The following is a 24,268-nucleotide window of genomic DNA, read 5'->3' on the forward strand; positions in this document are numbered from 1 at the left end:
TCATTATGGTCTTGTTAAGTCAATTTTTAATATGAAATTTTATTTCATTTAGCAAAGCTTTTCTAGATATAGTTGCTAAATCATTATTAAGCTTTCATAAACAAAGATTTCTCATTTACAAAGGAGGGGGGGTAGATAGGCATTCATTTAAAACTTAAAACGCATCAGAACTACCCACACAATATTCAACCATTCTAAAGTAAGTCACAGAACTTGTAGTTTCAATACGTAATTGAAAATTTAAAAGGGCAAACTTTGACCAAAACCTTATTTATTAATAATACTAAACAGATTATCGATTGGTTTCTACCAATGAAAGAAACCCTGCTGCTTGTAAAATATCTAGGAGATAAAGCATGAAGTTCTTTGGATAGTAGATTTAGATACAACAGCCAAGGGCAGATACAAGGGAGAGGTGAGTCACTCTCCATTAGTAAATTTTCGAAATTGAAGTTCAAGAAACGCAATTTTAGATACTCTTTGGTAATGTTAAAGTTGAAGGAAGAGAGGTTTGGGGATCTCACTTGGAAATGTTTTAGAATTGAAGTTTGAAATATTATGATACATACTAAAGAGATATGTACTAAAGGGCATGCAAAAAAATTCATTTGCCCCTCCCTTAAAAAAATTTATGGATATACCCTTGACAACAGCTTTAAAAATAATGAATTTACAATGTAAATGATAGATTGAATTTGCAACAAATTACTTTCAAATGAAACATAATTTTTCCAGGCATTTCCAGATCTTTCCAATATATCTAATTTATATTAGTCTTCTCTTTTCAGTTTTGTTAGTTTTTTTTATTTTTTGCAGTTTTGTAAATGCAATCGTTGATAATTTAATGTTTTTGTCAAAATATTTGCCTTAAGTTAAATTTATTTTGTTCTGGTTATTTATTGGAGTTTAAAACATCAATAAGCCTGTTTTTTTTTTCTTTCTTTCTCTTTATTGCTGCTAAAGTGGGTATGAAAATAAACTTTATACAGTTACTGAAAAGTCAGGAACTGTATTGATTGAGCCAGCAAACCACTCTATTAATTTATGGTTTAATGGTGAACCAGGAATATTACCAGAGATTTCTTGATAAACAATGTAAATATGACAGGGAAAAAGAAAATGTTAGTTTTTCAATTAGATTTGAATTTGTATAATGCATGTTTTATAAATTTTACTGTTAATCTTTCTGAAAGTACAAAATGAAATGCTTCAAGGTGTTGAAATATAATTTAAAGATTGCTTGAATTTTAGATGTTTCAATGATTTAGATTTTTAATTGCCTTATGTTGGTTGTACTCCCATTAGTTACGCCAGTCAGAAGTTACAGTTGTTTACAGTGGCGCAGTAAGGGCGGTCAAGCCCCAGAGCCCTTGGTCAAAGGAGCCCTGGACTTAGATATTTGGGAAGAGAGAAATTTTCAATTTGTCGAAGGAAGTTCCAATTTTCCCCAAATGATAAAATGCAGGCCCTAGACACTCAAAAAACTCAAATTTTGCACAATGGGAATAAACTCTGACACATCGGAGAATAAACTTGAAGTTTTAGGAAGTAGTTTTTTTTTTGAATGAGAAATAATTTAAGTTGATGTCAGAAAATAAGTATATAAGCAAAACCTGTTTTGAAACTCTCTGGAATTTCCAGATTTTCCTCTCCAAAACTGGGGGCATTTTTTGAGAATAAACCTATTCACAACTCCAGAGCTCGAATAGGCAACCTTGCGGTGATTAACACTACTACCGAAAAGGGTTTAATCATTCCATTTCACGTGCTTTCTTTGGGGTAAGTTACAGCCTTCAGACATTTGTGGTGTAATGCAATTTCAGAAGAATAAAAAAAAAACGCTTCCCACAAACACAATGAAAAATTACTGTCATTCAAGCGTCAAAGCAAGTTATAAGTTACGGCATATGTTTGTTTTACCTTTTTCATTCGCCATTAGACAGTAGTTCCAGCTTCCCTATAGTTTATTGGAGTTGTAAATTTTCTCCACAATTCTTTCAGTATTGGTGGTAATGCATTCATTGCAAAAAAAAAGAAAGAAAAATATTTTGTTCGACGTCCAGTGATATTTAAAATATACAAGAAAACAAGCAGTTGTTATGGCATCCAGAGACTGCAGATTCACCTTTTTAGGGATCATCACTGCCACTGGCATTGCTATTAACAGAACTGGAGACGATTAACTTATCAGTTAAGCTGTCCTTCCCACATTTAAAACTGAGGCGCTTTACCATTCCATAAAATACAATTTTATTCAGTATATTGAGAATTTCCCTCGTTCTAAAAAGTTAAAGCTCGAAGTGCCCCTGATAAAAAATCATTTTTCGGAAAAGTATTGCATTAAATCACAGAAATATATTGTACAAACGTCGGCTGATGTTGTTTTGCTACTTTTGCGAAGCGTCTTTTCGGTTTCCATCTCGTAAAAATAAAAATGTGTCAGGTGTCAGTTACCGTAAAAGTCTAGTAAAATACACTGGAAAAAAAAATCTGTTTTAAGAAAATGAGAATATTAAAACGAATAGGGACTCTGCAAGTAATGATTGATGAGTGGACCTCAAAAAAAAAAAAAAAAAAAAAAACTTTGGTGGGGGAAATACTTTGAGTTTCTGTTCTTGTGCTGGCATCAATAACTAGAAGCAGAAATTTTTTTTGTTTGGAAACCGAGTCTGTCAATTGGCAAATAGTTCATTTCTTTGAATTTTTTAAAAAATAGTTTTGATTGGCATACGTTCAACTCTAAAAGACTTCAAGAAAAAAAAACTGTATCATTTGTTTTTCAAGCAATTTGTTTGTACGTCATGATTTATGTAAAAAAACAATGCTACAAAGTTTCATCATGTTACCTTGGTGATGAAAATGAAATTGACATCGTTTACTATAGTTCATGAATGAATCAGCGATTGTTTTTTCCCAAGAAATTTTTGCGGTAAATCGGAAACGGAGATGATGGGCTTTGAATTAATCCTACCAAGATGATGAAATTTTCCTTTTAAATTTGATCTTCAGCAATTTGAAGTCTACTCAATCTAATGATATACTTCGCATTCTCATTATGCCGTTTTCAAATTGTAATTTTATGATGGAAATAAGAAGTTATCGCCATGAGACGTCATTAATATTTTGCGTCCTTTTAATGCTTTGCATTGCTAAAGAAAGTTACGCTAAAATTTATTCGGATCAATTTGTTATTCAAATGAAAGGTGGTTCACAAGTTGTTTCTGCGTTCGCCAATGAGCACGGATTTGAGTATCTTGGAAAGGTAAATAATTTTTGTAGATTTGTTTTGTTTGTCTCTGCACGTTGGCTTGCCCACAAAAAAGAGGGGATTTTTCTCTTTGGTACTTTTCCGTTTAAGTACGTCACTTAGCTTGCCGACTTGTTTACATTCTACCTTGGTGAAGATAAAAAAAATAGCGCTTCTTACGCCCCTCTATGTTTGCTCCTCGTTTTCTAATTATACATTTTAATGGAATTTTTTACATTTATAATCACTCGATACATTTGGCTGATTATTTTGCATTTTAATGGATCATGTAAAATTGTTTCATTTGTTTGGCGAGCTATTTTAATAGTTTTTTTTAATGTTATTTAATTGCTTGGTGCGTTATTTTTTACTTTAACTTGGCCTTTAGTCTTGTTTGATGGTCTGTTTTGTTTAAAAGGTCCATTGAAATGGCAAAATAATTCATGGTATTACCAAACATGTAGTTTCTATGTGCTCCATATACTCATATAAGTCAAGAATGTTGCCCCAAAAAAATGATATTAAAAGTTAGGGAATCATCCTAAGATGCAGACTTTCCGAAAACTATCCCCAGACAATTCTCGTAAAAAAACACTCAAAAAGGTGAACATTATTTTATTCCAACCATTTAAAGCAAATGCTAAAGCATAGGTGCCCACCTTAGGGGCGGTCATGGCGCATACTGCGCCATCGAAATTTTTAGGGGAAGGGGGTTGTTTTGAGGGGTATTTTTCGCTTTTGAGGGGGGGGGGGGGAGCTCTTATTCTTGGGGGGGGGACACAACCTGGCTAAAGAATTATGACACATCTCATTATGATTTTTCATGGTCTGAGTGTCAAATAAGGACTAAATAATTGAACCAAATAATCAAAAAGTGGGAAATGCCATATTCGTGATTTTTTCCAAAGGTAGCATGGAGATTAATGCAGTGGTAACTTACTGCTTAATGGAGACAAATGCTCATTAAAAGAAAAGACTCATTTGGCTACAATTAAAAGTTTTATTGATATCATTTAAAAATATAAGTCAAGAAACACTGTAATCACGAAAATGAACCTCATATGAAAATCGTGATCGCAGAAGCCTTTTGAAGTAAAAATTAAGCATTTTTCATTGGAAGCATATTTGTTACATTTCATTTATTTTGTTTATTTTCAAAAATCACACCCAAACATCAAGATTTTTTCCAGAAAGTAGGAGATCAATTAATACTGGACTATAGTAGCTTTTATCCAACACGGTGTCTTTGAATAAAACAAAAATTGTCACAGATGTTAGAAATGCACCTATAACTGAGAATTACCTTCTCATTTTATTTTTCTTTAAAGGTGTCTAGTAGTATTGGGGGAGGGGAGGGGGTGGCATTACTTTTGACAAATATGTTATTTAATTTTGAACTTTTTTGTTAGAATCATGACTAGGAAAGTGGTCAAAAGGCCTCTAAAAATTAATTTGAAACTTAATGTCAGGTTACAAGGAACCAAACAGCTTGCATATTTTTATCCAACAATCTAGAACGTCATTTTGAATTTTTCCGGGGGCGCCAAGAGCAATTATGCTAATTTTGCCTGAAAATGACAAGAAATACACACCCACAGAGTGTATAAACATTTAAACAAATAAAAACACAGTTAAAAGTAAAAAAAACAATTTTTAAAAAGATTTTATGTGTGTGTGGGAGGGGGGGGGGATTGACAGCTCCCCTTCAAATGATGGGCCTGGAAACAAAGCGTATAAATTTTTGTTATTCAATCACAAATGCTATTGGAGAAAGAAGACATGGTCTTCAGAATTATTAGTGGGATGGGAACATAAATTTTTGTCTACAGTAGATCTTCAATTCCTAATCAATTGGGAACAGGGCCATATTCGAATAAACAGATTTTCCTGAAAAAGAGGTTAATTTTAATCAATTAATGTATTCATGTTGAAAATGAGAGAGAAAAAAAATTATTTTTTGAAGGAAAAGAGCTTTTAAGTAATCAAATAGAAAGGTAATGCTTTTCATGCTGCTAAGCATGTTAACAAGTGCTGTACATTAGTCAGGGACAGTTAAGCACCAACCCTAAGCATCAAGGACTGATTTATGGCAGGGGAGCCCAGGGCACCAAAATAAAGGGGGCACCAAATTTCTGTCATCTTTTTTTTTTTTTTTTTTGAGCAAAAAGACAGAGTGCAAAAAGACAGAAAAAAATCTCCAAAACAGTTTTATGATGGACAATGTGAAGAAATCATATTAAATTCTAAGCAAAGTTTCAAGGTTTTCTGTTTTTATGTAATCTGTGATGATTTGATTACAAAACTAAAATTCAGGATGTCAGCCTATGATGGCATATTAAAGAAATTTTCTTGCTTGTTTGAATGCGACAAGCAAAATATTCGAGAAAGTGCAAAAAATCTTTAAAAATCTTACTCCTGTGATTTGGAGGAATCTTTTCCTGATGAATTAATTCATATTAGTATTAGTTCAATCATCGGAAAAGAAAGTTTAATCACCGAAAAGTTTTTAAAAATCCATAAACTTGGTAAATGGATACTTTTGCCAAAGTAGATACTCCCCCGAAATTGTTTTAGACTTTGCCAATCTCAAATTGTAGTGGAGAACAATCATTTTCGCTATTGAAGAGTGTCCTTTGCGTACTCTTGTTTCTGACAGTAAATTATCTTCATTAGCTCTATTATTAATAGAAGGAATTTTGACCTCAAAACTTGGTTATAAGCACATCATAGATGAATTTACTACAAGAAAACAAAGAAACGCAGAAAGCACATTATTATTTACCTTAACTATCATAGTTTCCCCAACTGCAACTGTAAAAATTTTCTTACATGAAAATCAGGAATTTATTTTACAGTTTTTTTTCTATCAAAATAATATCCAAAAATTACCATATTTTTTTTCTGTGTGTGGTGGTGGGGGGGGGGGGGCACCATATTTGTCAGTGCCTTGGGGTGCCCAGATGTGTAAATCGGTCCCTGCTAAGCATTTAGTTAGGCATCCTTGCCAGTGCACTGTAACCACCATGCTCAAAATGAGAAATCTCAGGGTCCGTTAACGGACCCTTCACAAAAATCCGATCAACCAAAACGGACCTTTCACAAAAATCCGATCAACCAAAACGGACCCTTCACAAAATTCTGGTAAACAAAAACGGATCTTTCTCAAATTGTTTATTGAAAGAGCAAATCTCAAATTAAAATAATACAGCATATTTAAAGTTAAATTAGAGGAATCAACTTATACAAAATCAGCTAATTTTGCAAAAGGAAAAAAAATCGGCACTCTTGTGATGCTCCTGCAAGTCATAAATAATTACTACCAGCCAAATAAATATAATGCCTGTTGTTGGTTTCTTTGAAAGAAATTAACAGCTGAAAGTCAGTTTGGTTTATAATTTTGCTTGTTTGTTTTATGCAGCGGTGTTGTTGTAAACTTCTTTGGAAAAGCGTCAACATTCTCTGAATAGGCGCAGTAAGCACTTTTCTCCCCACTCATGATTTAATCATCAATAATGTACAGCGAAATGAATTTAGAACTGCAAAGGATAGTATGGGTGGGGCGGATGTGATCGCTTCAGATAGGGTTACAAAATTTAAACTTATCGCCACTTAGTGTCTGGTGGTGCGATGTTAAACTGTTATTTTGGGAGAAAGTTATATGGGCTTGGTTTTTCGATACTAAAAAGGATAATTAACTTTAAATAAACTTTTATTTACCTTTATTTTTTTCTATAGATGTCTACATTTTGAAAAACGAAATCTTTTTACATTCGATATGAGAATCATATTTTATTCTTTTTTTCAAGTTAACTTCGCTTTATTAGGATGCAAATAAATGAAAAGTCTCTTTATTTTTGTAACAAAGCTTATTTCAAGTTTTTAAAGGGGAATTCCTTTTTCCTTTATGAGTCAATAATTAAAATGCTGAATCGATGGTTTATTTTTTATTTTATTTATTTATTTATTTTTGCTTCAACTGTGTCCAGATATTAATGATATGTTTATCATACGACTCTAAACTGCAATTCAAAAGTAATTTTATCAAAAATATTTTACAAGCCGTTTTTATACTTTTGATTAATTCACTTTGAGGATTGCAATCTCTTTGCATCCGCTGTGGAAATCTGATTTTTCGAATTTTCGATGTTTAGTACGCTTAGTTAAGAGGTAAACAAATAAAATATTTTTTTTATTTTTGTCAAAATCACGGAGTTTATGAGGTTTGAACGAAACTGTGCTCTTAAACAGTGTCTTGGGTTAAAAAGTTAAATGCTGAACCCCTGCCTATTTTTTTTTTCTTACAGTTATTTTAAATACTATGCAAAAAACATTTCTAGTATAATTTAACATGATGTAGAATGGTAGATAAATATTGATACTTGAGGGGTGCCCATCTCCCAGGGAGCGATGCCTCCCCCCCTCCTCTTGAGTGTTAGAAAAAAACACTCAAGAATGATATTCTCAACAGAAAAGAGAGAAAACACTCAACTTTAAGTGTCAATGATGCAGTTTTCCACCATCTCAAGAGTCTAAACTTTCGTTTTTACAAGAAAAAAAATTTTTTTTTAATTATTTGATTTTTCACAAAAATAATTTATTTTTCACAAAATTATTTTATTTTTCACAAAAAACAGACCCTGTGAAAAATCCTGGACAGACCCCTGCTCACCCATTTATTGAATTTAGAAACAATACATATATTTACAATCTGATAAGCACCTGATTTTTTTTTTTTTTTTGCATGTGCAGGATGCTTATAATAGGAAAACACTACAAAGTCTTTGTTAAAACATACATTTGATGAGAAAAATATGAACCATCTTAATAATGTTTCAATGCAAGTTTTTATTATGTAATACAATGTTCTTTGTTTTATTATGAAATACAATGTTCTTTCTTTTTTATGTACTGCAATTTGCAAAACAAATTTCCAATTTGTTCATTTTGAAAAAGTTCTGTTATCTTTCCACTTTGCCCACATTCCCCTACATCCTACTCATAAAAATACGAGCTGACCTAAGGCATAACATTTTGATGCCATATGATCTATCTGTTTGATGTTTAGTTTGTTTGCCAGCATAATTTTCATATTTCACCAATTATTTGTATTGAACACAGCTCGACTTAAAAAGAAAAATATGAATTAGCGATAACTGTCGATTTAGTGACTTTCTTGTTTTTTTTTTCTGACTGCTGAGAATGTCCCGTGGATGAGCATTTTAAGATTTCAAGGAGATTATTGTTCCAGTACTGTAAAACACTTATTTTCCCGAAAATGCATGTATCGGTGATTTCGTGAATTTTGTATGAAACAGATCGAAACTTGACAAGCGACGATAAAATTAAAAATTAAAAAAAAAAAAGAACAGCTAAGTTGCAACTGTTGAATCAAAAGGGAAAATTGAGAATCCTTTTAAAAGCCTTATATTATTAAAAATCAATGTCAAGTATTTTATTTGCTATTAAATAGAAACTGGCAACAGATAAAAATTTTAAAACATTTCGTTTTATTTCCTTGTCGGCCAACAATGAATTCAGTTTTCAATCGCGTGAATAAAGGCTTAGCCATTATTAAAATCTGCTTTAAAACAAACATTACAATTCAAATTCTATGAAACATGGAAGTTCTAAACACATTCTATCAGACGCAGAAAAAAATCTCTTTATTTTGGTATTAAATTTAAAAATTTTTAACTATGTTTTCACTGCAAAAATCATGAAAAACCTTTTAGAGGTTTTCAATTAATATCTTCATTAATTTAGTTCATCCAAAGGTGCAACCTAGCTAAGAGCACTCTCGATCAACTGTCCTTTTGAACAATTTTATCTTCCAAAATCGTTCCGTCTATTTAGGCGCTACAGTGCCACAGATAGAAACACAGATACACAGACACGTCAAACTTATAACCCCCCTTCTTTTGTATGTCGGGGGTTAAAAAGCAGTATGATGAAAATTAAATGTAATAAAACTATGTTCCGCCCCCCCCCCCCCCCCCGCTTTTTCTTTGTTTCTGAGACACACATAAGTTCCCTAAAAGGGAGTAAAATATTTTGCTGATAAATATAATTTAAAGAAAAACGAAAAAAATTAATAATTCTCCCCCCCCTCTTTTTTTTATTCCCTGAAATAGATATCCCTCTTTTGATAATAAAATAAAAAGTTGCTTCATTAAGGAACGGGAATGTGGGTGAGATAGAGCTGCCAGAAGTTTTTGGCTTGATTGCTGTGAGGAGTTTTCTCTTAAGTGAAATTTGAATATAATTGGGCATTTGTACAAATAGTGCTCTGGGCTGCCTAGATCCCCACAGGGGAACATTCTTTGGAGTCAGAAAGTGAAAATCTATGGAGATATAAAGGAAAGGGACCATGTCCAGGGATAAAAATTGTTTCAAATTGAATTTTGTTTCTTGATATGAGACAAGCTCTTGGAAATAAATCGAAAACTCTATGACCAGTTTCTACGTCTTTCCAGCAGAACTGCGTCCTCAGTAAGCTGCCTACGAAGGTATGATAAGAGGGCTGAAGTTAATTCCTGATTAGTGACCCACTTTATGTGAAAGGAAAATTTACTTTTTGAGAAAGGCAGTACCCGAAGGGTATTCTGGTACTCTCCGGTACCAAATCACCTCTGCTTCACGAGTATCAAAAATGAAATTTTATGGCATTTTTTTTCATAGAACATAAATTCTAGTACATAAAAGAAGCAGTCAAAAACTTTGTACAATGAAATGAGTAAAAATAGGACACCGTGCACACATGTACAAATAAAATCACTCAAAAGACTTTTTAAAACTCTTTTTAAGTGATTTTATTTGCACATGTATACTTATTGTCGTATTTTTACTCACAAATTCTAGCATTATATCACTAGTATCAAAGCATCTAGTATCAAGTACAGCTTACATTTGTTTTACTTACTTATTTTGCAGATATTTGATGATCACTATCATCTGCAGCATAAAAACGTGTTCAAAAGATCATTACAAAAATCAGCTCTTCATCATGGTATTCTTTCAAATGACAGTAGGGTAAGTTTGATGAGTTTCTTTATAAATAGAAAACCTTGGTGTGACTTTGTTATAAAGCCTTAGTATTGTCAAATATGCCAAAAATGTTATTTTACCCCCTTTTTTTTGACACACTATTTAAAGGTTTAAATACTTTTATTTTCTTATATTTGTGACTAATTGTGTCTAAATTATCTCTAATTTTTGCTTTTATAATTATCATTATTGTTAAAATGAATGCCAGGTATTTTCAATTTAATTTTTGTGCAAATCATTTTTTATTTTACATATTCACAATACAAATTTTTTTACCCTAGGTAATTAAATATAATCAACAAATTGTTAAAAAAAGAACCAAAAGAGATTTACAAAAACAGAAAGTGGATTTAAATGATCCCAAATGGCCGGACATGTGGTATTTGGTAAGTTTTTCCAATGTACATTTAAAAAAAAAAAAAAAAAAAAATTCTGACCATTTCTATCTCTAGTCCATAATGTAGTCTTAAAGTTATAACATGTATGGCTGTAAGTTGCAAAATCTCTGCATATAGTTCATATGGGGGAAGTGTTTTATGTATTTTAGAACTTTGCAATTTCTACATAAATAATATGTTTGAGTGCAGTACATAAAATGAGATTTTATACATTTGATTCAAATTTATTTGCTGTTTTTTTTTTATAGAAAACTATTACTTAATAGTATATATATTGTATTTATAAGAATATTGTTGAGACAATACTTTCCAAAAGTAAAATTTATTGATTGTATTATTTCTCAAATAATACAAATTTTATACTATTTTAGCATCGACCTTTTCACTCTTTATTTTCTTTTAATACCACTGCTATATTTTTGTGTAGAAAATTTGAACTTATGATGAAGTTTGCATTACTCTTTCAGAACAGAGGCTTAGGTTTTGACATGAATGTTGAAACTGCTTGGGCGTTAGGTGCTACTGGGAGAGGAGTTGTAGTTACTATTCTGGATGATGGCCTAGAAAAAGACCACCCAGATTTAAAAGAGAATTATGTAAGTTTTTGAAGCTACTCTATCTATCTATATCATGTACAATGTCATGCATAAGATCATGACTTCACAAACTGAACTATAGTTCTGTGGATTTGCACAGAATGATATGTAACATTGTTACACACAAAGACAAAGAGAAAAAAAATTATAAGCATTACATATTTGCAAATATCTGGTGTGTCTCATATGCAAAACCTTTGAGACACTTGCCTTTGAGAAATATAATGAACGTTTTCTGAATTCCTATGGATAATAAGTATAGTAAGAGTTTTCCTTTTATAATGTTATCTTATTATGTATCAAAATGGAAACACTTCAATTATACATCAATTAACACTTTTTAATGCTGAGTGACATAAATATTTAATTTTAATAGAAACATTTGAAAAATAATATTAAAATGCATTTTCTTCAACTTTTTCATCAAATCATTCACTCTTAAAATGTATGTTTTTGTGTGAAGCTAAAATTCTGTTTATTTTCCTTTTCTTAGAAAGTGATCCTTCTTAGTGAAAGTGATTCCCTTTTCTTAGTTTTGTGACCTAGAAAATATTTTGATATTGTCTTGTATTTGTAGTAATTTCTTTCCTTTGACTTTTTTCTTGAACCAAATATTTTTGCAATTTCTTCAATCAAGTTCTTTTCCCCACCTTGTTATTTTTGCTAACAAATTATAGAAAGCTTACAATTCAAAGCAATAAAATACATTTCTCACTTGTGAAATTTTCTTATGTTCAAATCAAACTATTTGCTTTGGAGGTGTGAGTATTAGTTGACTTTGCCAACAACTTAATAGGTTGGATTATTTTAAATATTTGAAAATGATAATTATGTACTTTTTAAAAGATTAAATTTTTATAAGACATTGCTGTCTGGTATGATAAATGATTCACTGATTTTTTAAAACTGGCTGAATCTTCTGAAGTGTAATCCTCTTGTATCAGCATTTCTGGCTTTCCTAGGAGCTACTCTTTCTAATTTACTTATCATGCTCTGAAATTTATCAGTTCTCTTATTATTGAAACGTTGATTATAATTTTTTTTTTTTTAATTTGTTAGGATCCTCAAGCCAGCTATGATATCAACAGTAAAGATCATGATCCACAACCTCGTTATGATCATTTAGATTCAAACAGGTATATTTTATAATTTCAGATTTCCCCCCCTGTATAATACTTATTGTTTGTGATCATCTATAGCAGCGATTCCCAAAGTGTGTTCCGCGGAACCCTTGGATTCCGCTGAAGGATGAGAAGGGTTTCACCACAAGTCGCATAAATTTATTATTTTCCACAGTAATTTCAGAAAAAGAGAAACTTTCTGTGATAAAAAAGGGCTGCTCTAAATTGAAGTAGTAAGTGTCATTGTATCATTGTTGTGGCAGTATGAAAAATGCCTCATTTGATTTAAAGAAAGTTCTTGATGAAGTTTCAGAAGTAGTTTTTTTCAAGTCTCATTGCCTCCAAACAACACTATTTATGAAGGAGTAATCATCACAAATCCATACTCTTCCATACGAAATACGCTGGCTATCTAAAACAAACACTTTTGAAAGAGTTTATGAACTTACAGATGAACTGAAGGTTTTTCAGCTGGAGCACACCTTGTGTTTATGTTAATTAATAACTTGTATAATTAAAAGTATGTACTTATTTATTGATTATTCCTTTCCCAAGTGTCTCAAATACTAATTTTTTAAGTATATTTAATTTTGTGTTTTAGTTCGTTTTAGTAGGACAAGAAGTCATGTTACACAATAAATTCTCACCAGAGTTGGTTTTCTGCCGGCAGAAACTAGTTTTTGCCATTCCAGTGGCAGAAACTGGTTATAACCGGTAAAAACCGGCAGAAACTGGCAAAAACTTAAAAGTGTTTTTAATAACTTTTTTACTTAACTTTTACAGTAATTACTAAATGATATTCGTTTAAATAAACTGAGATTTCAAACTTCATTTCATCATTGTAAAAAAAAAAAAAAAAAAAAACTATGCTAGTGCCCTTGATTTAGTTCAAAAAGGGAACTTTTCAATTGCAGATGCTTGTAATATTTGCATTAATCTAACAAAGGACAAAAATCAGATGGGTTCTTAAGCAAGAGGAATGACATACAGAACTAAAAACAGGAAATTACTGATTGTAATTTGCTCGCTTTATATGCTTCATCTAAATTGCTTGTGATTAAAATTATCACATGCTTCAAGAAGAAAGTGTCAGAATTTTACTTGCCAATATTAACCTAGATTTTGTATGTACTTAATGTCACAGTTTTACAAAACAAATTGGCCCCATTTCTCGAAACTTATTTCTCCAGTCAAATTTTTACCACTTTCCCAATTACTAGATAGTGGACCAATTTGAAAAGATATACTACAGATGAAAGTTTCACGAATATTGCTTGTTCTTTGATGCATTGCCTGCTAGCTCTTCTGTTGTGAGAATAGTCCTAAGTTCCTTATTTGTGCATATTAAATTGAGAAAACTGTTTGGATTTTTGAAACCACCTTTTCTAAGAGGCAACTCCAGGGTCCAAACAATATAACATTTGTTGCAAAGTAACAATTGATTGTGCTTTAGTTAACAAATTAATTCTTTTTTCCATGTATTTTTATTGTGTGTCAATAATTTTTTGTCATCTTGTGAGTTTTTGCCAGTTTTTGCCCCAAATGTAGCAGAAACTGGTTTTTGCCATGCCGGTTTTAACCAGTTTCTACCAGTGGTTTTAACTGCCTTAGCAGAAACTTGCCAACCCTGATTCTCACCTTCGTTACCTAAACACAAAATGCCATTCCTCATTAACATGTGGCAGTAATGATATCAAATTTTATTTTCCGTGACAGAAGGGAACCCCCTTGTTTATTTTCAGCCATACTTGAAGTTGTGAGATTTTTGTCGAAAAACAAAAAGATAGATTTTGCTTCAAAAACTTAGTATAGAGTTATTCTGACTTCTCACCTCCGTGAACTTGAATTTCAGGGATGTAAATTAATTTAAAAAAAATAAGTGAACATGTTTTCATATGCTTAACATATGCAGATTGTAGCAACGAAGAAAAGAAAAATTCCCTGAAAAATGTATCTATTAGGCCTATAATAATTGAATATTCCTCACCTCCGTGACAGACCTTTCAATGTTATTATTTCTGAGGTAAAAATAAATGAAGGAGGAGAAATACATCAATAATAGGCATTCTACCAAAATTATAAATTGCCAGTATATCCTCAAATTTACTAAATACTATTTTTTAACATACATTTGGAACTACTAATTAAACCATATATTAATTAAAAGAGCTTAATATTATATTCCCACTAATAATATAAATAGCTGATTGTTTGCACATTTAATAAAATTACTACTTTGATATTAAATTTGCTTCAATTTTTAAATATTAAAAGTTTTTTTCTTTTTTTAAAAATTTAACAAGGTATTTATTTATATATTTTTTAAATTTATGAGTAAAATAATTGGAACTTAGCTGGACCATTGTTTATGGTTACTTCTAGTAGGTAACACTTTCATGTAAGAACGAAAAAAAAAAAAAAAGAAAACAAAAGGTATCAAAATTGAAAAATATTTGCGTTCAAAAGTTCCGTTTTCTGGAGAATGACCCTTATACTGCTTGAAAATTCAGTTCAAGATTATTTCCATTTAATTTTTTTAGTTTTATCATGATTAGATATGCCTTTAAGAGTGGTTTTAATGATTTCTTAGAATTCTTATGTTAACTGGTTCCTGGAAGTATTTGTTTTAGATTTCTTACAATATTTCTCTGTCAATAATTTAATATACTTTTTTTACCAAAAAAAGGGGGGGGGGAGCATCTTTTCAAAATATATTTTTAATTAACAGCTTAAACAGTTTTAAACATTGCATTTTATTTAATATGAAGGCTTTGCAGGTAGGGTAAAGAAAGGAAACCATTATCATTGCTAATGTAAATCAGGGAAATTTGGTGAACTTAATCAGGGAAAAGTCAGGGAACTTTTTTTTCCAGTTCTTGTTGCCACCCTGAACCTTTGTTTCTTTGATTTTCAACACTCTTAATCTTTCTCCATAGGAAATTCACTCATTTGAAAAGTAGTTTTAACTGCTCTTTAATCTCTTTCTCTTTTTTTTAAAAATACCAGTAAAGTTTCTACTAAAAAAACTGCCTTCAAATGAAATTTATTAAATTTTTATATTCATAGACATGGGACTAGGTGTGCTGGAGAAGTAGCAGCAAGTGCCAACAACAGTTTATGCTCAGTTGGAATTGCTTTTAGAGCTCATGTTGGTGGTGAGTTTTATTTCTAGAAAACTGCTTGTTATCAAATGTTTTTGAAAATTATTTGGTTTACCTGCAGGGTTGAAAATTTTGCTAATAATTTAGCTGGTCTTTTCCATTGTCCTGGCAAAAAAGGTATTTTTGCCAGGACAATGGAAAAGTCCATGGCAAAATGGAAAAAAACGGCAAAAGCAGAATTTCAAAGAAAGGTTTAATACAAATTCTGTTAATTAAGGTGTAGGGATAATATAAAAAAACTAAAAGTATTTTAGTTATTTTTTTATTAATTATATTAATTAATAAATTAAAAAATCTGCATTTAGAAGTAAAAGCAATCATTTTAAATCTCCACTACAATATGTTGCACTTTTGTAACACAGTAAATATTTTTATGAGTCTAATTATTTTAATAATAAAATTTTAGATAACTAAATTTTTTAAGAACTAGATTGACTTCGGCTAGCTTTGCATGGTCTACCTCGAAAATAAAAGTTACGACAAGTGACTCGTCAGCAACCCTCTGTAATAATAACTAAAATTCTTTATTATCATCTGCTGTCAGTACCAAAAGAAAAAAGAAAATAATCAAAAAATAATTAAAAGGGGAAATTTTAACGAATTTTATTTGTTCACAGTCACGGAAAAAAAACTGCAACAGGTCAAAAATGATGTTACTCACATTAATTTAAACTCCGCTTGTTGACAAGCAATAAATTTAAGATTTAATGTGCAAATGTTCCATTAAGCTTAAAAATGCTTTTAAATTTTTTCTAGGTGATTTTACAGCCTTGTTTTTTGTTTTTTTTTTTTTTTGAAATTTGAAGGAAGTAAATCAATTTTAGGGGTATTTTTTACAGGCTTTCAAATAGGACCTGAATCAAGAAAATCCGATAATTATCTTTGGTAGAAAGTGCCATTTGATGCCCTTTTCGGGTCCTAAAATAAATATAATCAAACTGTACGGTACTTTTTTGGCGATTGAAAACCCCCCTACATTCCGCAGATATGATACCACAGAAACCTTTATTTAAACGAATTTCATTTCTTAATACTCAAGCAAGAACCGGCAACACGTAATATTATCCAGCAATTTCTTCACGCTAACTATGTCGCGTGAAAAAGCTAATAAAATGTCTTGTCATCAACTTTTAATTGCTTCTAGCACTTTTTCTAGAGCTTGTAGCGGGTTGGCGTTTTCGCACTGTAAAACAGGGTAGAATGTGTTTCAAAGTATTTTTCACGAGCTTTCCAACAATACCAAGCTCAAAGCATTGAAATGCATTTTACGTGTAGAAAAAGCGGTTTAAAAAAATGAATTAAAACTTTATGTTTTATGCTTCCAACAATAAACTTCAAAAATGGAAAAGAGATAAAATTATAATTTTTGAATTTCGCTAACTAAAAAACGCTTATAACTTTTTTTCTAGTGGATTTAGGTTATTGGACCGTGGGCGCCCTGACAATTTCTTCCTTAGGAGTATTTTTTAAAGACCTTTCCAACCACATCAAATTCGAAAAAAATGGACCATCCGTTCGCATAGAAAGAGCCTTTTAAGTTGAAAATGCGTTTTTAATTAATATCTCCGTTAATAAGCTTTGATTTCAAAAATTTTTGTTGATGACACTAAAACTCGGCAATAGCTACTAAACAAAAAAAGAATGAAGGAAATCGGTTCACTAACAGAGTAGAAATCGGTACCGAAAGACTTGCCTATTAATATATGAAGATACTTGCAGCCGTTTTTGCATTTCCTACTTCAAAATGCAAGAAAAAATTTATTTTTAAAAACCTCATACGATGGGTGTCCATATGCGAACCTTTAAGGGGGCTTAGATATTTCCCCCATGGTTTAGCAGGATATTTTCCGCATATAAAGCGATTTCTGTATAGTTTAGAGATATTAAAATGTGACATTTTAAACTACTTATTCATTAATAGCTAGAGGAGAAATGTTTTTACATTTTTGCAAAGAAAAAAGTCCTAAAAGTACCCCACCATATGGGGGATGGGGTGGGGGAGCAACATGCCCCATCATATAGGCCCCCATGCGTCATTCTCACGTAGCTGTTTAGAGTCCAATTTTTATTTAACATTTTTTTCTTTTAGTTTGAAAAATTGTAACGAACTGCATCAAGAAAACAGGAATTATTATTTTGATATCAAGCAATTTTAAACACCAAAAAATGTTGAAGTACTTACATTTTTGAACATTTTTTTCAGTTGATTATTCCTTGCCTTTCTTTAAACTTTATTTAATGATAAAAAATCTTTTTTTCAGTTGTAAATATGTTCATGCTACACTTTTGTTTTAGAAGTAATAACTATAATAATTCTGTAAGTCAAGGATTTGTTAAAATGAATGTGATCAAAACATTCTTGTTTAATTGAGCTTTATATGCATTTCCTATTTTTGTTAGGAATCCGCATGCTTGATGGAGATGTTACGGATGCAGTAGAAGCTCGTTCTCTGAGTCACAACCTCCAGCATGTGGATATTTACAGTGCCTCATGGGGTCCAGATGATGACGGTAGAACGGTAGATGGCCCAGGCGATCTTACGCTCCGAGCCTTTAAAGATGGAATTGAAAAGGTATAAATGGTTCAAGTTAAAGAGAGTGATTTAAACATTTAAGGCTTTCACCCCTGGGTCGAGCACATAGCTATTTTTGGAAACTTCTAGCCACAATGTTTCTGCCTAACGTTTCACCTGATATGTTTCAGGCCTAACCAGAGTACTGATGATTTCAGAAAGTTTGCTCTGATTGAGGCATGTTCATTTAAGTTGTTTTTCAAATTAAAACAAAGAATATATTCTTATATAAAAAAAACCTTTAATGCTAGTATTTACAATGCTACGTCTTGGGTAGCAAACAAACTAAGTAAAAAATAGTTAAATAGCTTAAATGAAATAGTACTTAGTTCTGGAAAATACATAACGAATACATTTTATTTACTTGAATGTAGAACTTAACAGAAATCAACAGTCTACTTTGCTCAAACTACAGGGTGGGAAATTTTATCATTTGCAACCACAGAAAATGAAAAAAATGTTAAGTCATAAAGCTAATATATATACATACAAGGATCAGTCAAAAAGTTAGTTACACTGTTCAAGAAAACAGAACAGGAACGAAATTTTACAATAACTTTATTCGTATCTTAAAGTACAATTCACAATCTACATTTTCAATGTAACCACCTCTATTATTTAAGCATTTGTCAAGGCGTGGTACAAGTTTCTCGATGCCTACTGCAAAGAAAGCCTGTCCAATCTCCAATTATTTATTATTGTTGGCTTGCAGCTTTCACTTCACCATCCGAATGGTATCATCACTTTGAAAGTTCTTGTTTCATGGGACCAGAACATGAAAGTCAGGAGGTGAAAGGTCTGGGCTATCAGGAGGGTGATCCCATGCTTTCCACCTAAACTTGGTCTTCCTTTGTGTTCAGCGACATCAATATCTGTACATCCATTCTCAAACATGTTGCACCATTTCGCGATAGCTTGACGTGACATTGTATTTTCACCAGGCAACTGCCTATAAATTTTATTTGCACCTTTTTGCCCACAAAAAACAAATCACATATGCATTTCCAATTTGGGCCCTACTTGCAACTGTCGATACATGTTTGCGACTGGTTATCAGAGTTATCAGAAAAACTAAACTTGCTTCGGGGAAGCCGCTACGTCACATGATAAAGGTACATGTCTGAAGTGATGCCACACAGTGTTATCAAAACGGTCTTAGACTGAGCATATTTAAGAGTGCTGCAATACAGTAGTGCTTACAAGTAGTGCAACTAGCTTTCTGACTGTCCTATGTATTTATCTGTGCACATACATGGGTATGCAATTGTATATTTGTTCGATTTCAAATAAAGAGAACCCAAAGTCAAGTATATATAAATAAATGGCTACTTCTGTATGTATTTCCAGGATAAGCTTCAAAACTTCGGGACCGATTTTAACCATTTTTTTCACCACAGATAGCTACATTATCAGGAAGTAACATAGGCTATAATTTATTTCTAAAAAAAACTTAGTTTAAAAACGCTAGGATGGAAAACAGTAAATTTCATCTAATTTACCCATTAAATGATTACATATAAAACCCATTGTTACAAATATTTGTTGCCTTACAACAGCAATATTAATAGTACAGTAAACTCCTGATTATCGGCGGTTCCTTTATCCTCAGTTCGGGTTATCTGCGGGTCTTTTCACTATTCTTTTTAACGGTCATTAAATGTTTTTTTAAATTCATGATTGTGTTATTGTTCGTTTTTAGCTTTTACTTATGTGTATTTCTAGCAATCAATATTAGTAGAGGGAATGTAGCAATGTTTTTAGCTATAATTTAAATGTATGTGTAAGTGTTATTCATATTTTTTAGCTATTGTATAGGGTAGACTGGGGCACGTTTATGAAGATTTTTTCAATGAATTCTGTATTTTTTTTATTTTAATCGAATAAATTTTAAATATTGTGGTTGTATGAAGCAGTTAATAAAGTCAAAAATCATATATTCAGTTGATGCGCAGCTTGTGTTTTTAACCGTAAAAAAATGTTTTTTTGAGTCCAAGTCGTTTGCGTAAACTTGCCCCGAACACGGGGCATGGTAAAAATCCTAGCAAGGGCTAAGTGTATGAAATATTTAACCAAATTTATATGTTTTATTTATCTTAAAACACATTAATGATAAGAAAATTACGCACAATGAATTAAAGAACATTTAATAGGCATGAAGACAATGCTATATGATTGTAAGCTATAAGATATGAATCTGTTACTTAACTAGAAATGAATGGTGATTTTCAAAACTAAATAACATAAAAATATTAAAAGTTTAGAACAGTACAGAGCGAAAAAGCGTCCGGGCCCCGTTTTGAAGTAAGACAGAGTAATAAGATTCAGTAAGAATGTGCGTAAATGTGCGCTGCTGAAAATGCGTAAACGTCCCCCGTAGGCAAGTTTGTTTTTTTTTTAACGTGCAACAAAATTTAATAATTTTTTTGTCCACGCAAATACAGTTCTCAAAAAAGGATGAAATTCTGCTAATTTTTAAATATTTATTTGTTCTTAACTGTTTATGATTTATTCATAATAAAAAAACGTTCAACACAAAATTTACTCAACTTGGTAGAAAACAGATTTTTTTTACACACATGCTAAACAGAAGCTCGACTGATGCTCAAAAACTTGTAAGAATATTTACAGGAGAGTAGCATCAATTTGTGGTATGACTGTTAGATCTCCAGTTATAACTCGTTTCGGAAAAGGGCACTGCGTAAACGTGCCCCGATCTACCTTACAGTAGTATCATTTTTTACGTATCATTCGGATTATCCACGGTTTTCGCTTATTCGTTGCTTAGCGTGCCACCCTATTCCGCGGATAATCGGCAGTTTACTGTAATCATAATGAAAATTATGAATCAAGGCTTCTCTGGAATACACTTCACGTTATATACCATTACACTTTACGTTATATATTTTTATCTCTTATCTATCTTAAATAATGGGAATCAGTGATCCAGAAATTTAGTATTTGGATGAAGTATTACTGTTTAACCTGTGACCTTTGTTTTTGTTAGTGAATGGGCAGTTAGGTTAAAATAAATGGAGATAGATCGTATAAGTAGATAGAAGCCATCGCAGGCAGCATTCTTGGACTGAAAAGGTGAATGGCACAAAACGGAACTGGAGATAGATAGAAACGAGCTAATGTGTGCATCACATGACTTCCTATTACTCCAATTTAATATCATTTCTCCATTACTGGCAATTTTAATGTGATTCAATAGTTTACTCTCTAAATATCACCGACAGGGACCAAATTAAAATCAGATTTAAAAAAAAAACCGCCAAATTTGTCGCTAAGTTGGTGACAAAACTTGGTGACCAAAGACTGACGATATATCGCCAATTGTCCGCCAAATAATAACACCACTTGAGTTTACATCGAAATTAACAATGATTTCGCCCCAAAAAGGGGCAAAAGACTTCTTTAGAAACACCCGAATGCAACCAAAAGGGGAGGTGCACAACTAGACCCCACGAGGAGTCTACGACTTTCTAGGACATACTGTTCTTGTTATGTGACATACATACAGACATCACAAGAAAACTCGTTGTAATTAACTCGGTAATCGTCAAAATGGATATTTTGCATGTTTATATGTTCTTAGGAACTTATCCACGTGTGATCGAGTCGAAAAAAAACTCAACTTTGATTTGGGGGTAAGTAAAATGGAAATTAAGGTCGATTTTTGAGTGAACATTTTTTTTGCAAATACAATACTTCCTTTTTACTTAAACAAGCTGATGTGTGCATCACATGACTCTCTTTTACTCTGTGTGATTTCCCCATTATTGGCAATTTTAATGTGATTCAATAGTTTACTCTCTAAATATCACCAACAATGGCCAATTTGAAACCAAATTAAAAAAAAAATTGCCAAATTTGTTGCCAATTAGGTGACAAAACTTGGCGACCAAAAGACTGGCGATATCGCCAAGTGTCCGACAAATTGTAACATCACTTGAGTTTACATCGAAATTAAGAAGGATTCCCCCCCCCAAGGGGGCTAAAGACCCCTTTAGAAACACCCAAATGCAACCGAAAGGGGAAATGCACAACTAGACCCGACTATGAGTCTACATACCAAGTTTCAACTTTCTAGGACATACCGTTCTTGAGTTATGTGCATGTGCATACGCACATATGGACACGTTTTTAATTAGTTGTTGGGAAAAGTGAAAGAAAGCATTCTTTCGCTGTGAATCGATAATAGTTAAAAATGAAGTCAGCAGATTAATCATTTGGTTTAAAGTACACCAACCTTGGTTGAAAAATAATAGATAATAATGTCATTTTTGTGCAGCATGTTTTTCAAGTCTTAGAGGGTTATAAAGGATTTGACTCTAGATCAGTTTGTGCTTCTTCTTAGACAAGTATAGGAAACTTACTGATGCTGCTATCTTGATAACAATATAGTTTGGAAAATTTATGTAATGGGAAGAAGGCAGGGAAAGGGAAAGGAAATTACCTTGTTTGTTTTTTTGAAGGTTAGAATGATTTGAGCCTTGTATATCATCAGTTTGAATACTTCAAACCATATACAGTTGGCTCTCTGTTTAATGACTTTCAAGGGACCACAAAAAATCGTCCTTAAGTAGAAAACGTTCTTAAATAGAATGCTTTTAACACTACAGTGGACCGAGACTGAAAAGCCGTCGTTAAATAGAGAACGTTGTTAAATAGAGCGTCGTTAAACAGAGAGCCAACTGTATATATATATATATTTTTCCTATCCATACTTTTTTTAAACAAGTCTGAGAATCATTATCCTACAACTTTTCTGATGTAAATTTTTATTTATATAGGGTCGTAGAGGCTATGGCTCTATTTTTGTTTGGGCTTCCGGAAATGGTGGTCGCGAACATGACAATTGTAACTGTGATGGCTATACAAATGCTATATGGACTTTATCCATTAGTAGTGCGACAGAGAATGGTTTAGTGCCTTGGTACAGTGAAGCCTGCTCATCTACTTTGGCTACAACTTACAGTAGTGGTTCAACTGGAGAAAAACAAATAGTAAGTTGCATATCCTTTATTATTGTTCTCTCGCTATCAGCTGGGTTACGGTGGCATGGCCATTGGTGAGTTAGGCAATAAACAACGGAGTTGAGATATTTTACATTTTAAAGCCACTGGTAGTGCAGTTTAATGTTTTTTCAATATAAATTTGGAGATTTATTTCAAGTTGCAAAGAAATTTTTTCAAAGGATAATTTTTTTAAAGGATGTGCACATATTTTAGTTAAGAAATGATAATTTTACATCAGAAGGGGGAGGGGGTTCATTTATTCAAGAGACTTCCTTTAAATTCTTAGCACAGGCATTGTCTTGTGGGTACTGCAAGTTCGAAATAGAAGTTATGTTCCGTGGATCATTTATCTTTTTTAGCAATTTTATTCAGTCATATATTGCACAGTGAACTCCCGCTCAGGCCTGCTCCAAGCCTGATTGGCGCCGTCGTGCAAATGTCTTTTGAGCGCCTTTGAGCAGTAATGTTCGAGCAAAATATAGTTAACACCTGGGGTGATGTTTAGTAGACAAATGTAAAGTGAAAAAAGTGCATTTGGCATTTAATTTATCAAAAGAAAAACAATCTGTAAATTTTTAGCTGTGGAACACAGTGTACGTTTTTACTTCATATATTGAAGTTATTTCAAGTAAGGGTGGATGTAAGGGAGGAGCGATCGCAATTGACTTTTGAAATCTGACCTTTTCTCTTAAAAACCTTGTATTGAGCTTCTGTTTAAAAAAAGATAGCCAGTTTCAGAGTTCATCGAAGCATTTTACCACTACAATTATCAAAAAAAAAAAAAAAAAAATCTTGAAATTTGATTGAAATAATTATTTTTTATTTTAGTCTAATAAGTACTTTTAAAAAAAGGGAAAAGGTTATTATGCATCTTAAATTTCTAATGTTTTGTATACTGTCTAGAAAGCAAAGATGTCTATTTCTGGACTTCGTATTAATCAATATTTAATTTGTTTCTAAAGAAAAATTCAAAATGTATAAAATTGTGAAAACCCCACTTTACCAAAATAGTTTGTTGTTTCAAGTATGCCTGCCTGAAAAAAAAACAAAAAAAAGACAGGCGGGTTTTTTCGAGCTGGGCCCGGTTTGACGAATTCCATCACAAAA

The 24,268-nt window shown here is 32.0% G+C and overlaps 1 protein-coding gene across 1 annotated transcript in view; it reads left to right on the plus strand.

Annotated features, from left to right (window-relative positions):
- Positions 1-2,671: 2,671 nt before the first annotated feature.
- The window catches only part of LOC129230130 (furin-like protease 1, isoforms 1/1-X/2), a 67,558-nt gene continuing 45,961 nt past the window's right edge, over positions 2,672-24,268 (plus strand). Inside the window, exons 1-8 of the mRNA XM_054864537.1 lie at positions 2,672-3,262; positions 10,178-10,276; positions 10,573-10,677; positions 11,157-11,285; positions 12,345-12,421; positions 15,473-15,561; positions 17,968-18,140; positions 22,937-23,149. Of these exons, the coding sequence (XP_054720512.1) occupies positions 3,056-3,262; positions 10,178-10,276; positions 10,573-10,677; positions 11,157-11,285; positions 12,345-12,421; positions 15,473-15,561; positions 17,968-18,140; positions 22,937-23,149 (1,092 nt within the window). The 5' untranslated portion in view covers positions 2,672-3,055. The remainder of the gene's footprint in view (positions 3,263-10,177; positions 10,277-10,572; positions 10,678-11,156; positions 11,286-12,344; positions 12,422-15,472; positions 15,562-17,967; positions 18,141-22,936; positions 23,150-24,268) is intronic.

This window comes from Uloborus diversus, chromosome 1, assembly GCF_026930045.1.
Source record: "Uloborus diversus isolate 005 chromosome 1, Udiv.v.3.1, whole genome shotgun sequence".
Lineage (NCBI taxonomy): Eukaryota > Metazoa > Arthropoda > Arachnida > Araneae > Uloboridae > Uloborus > Uloborus diversus.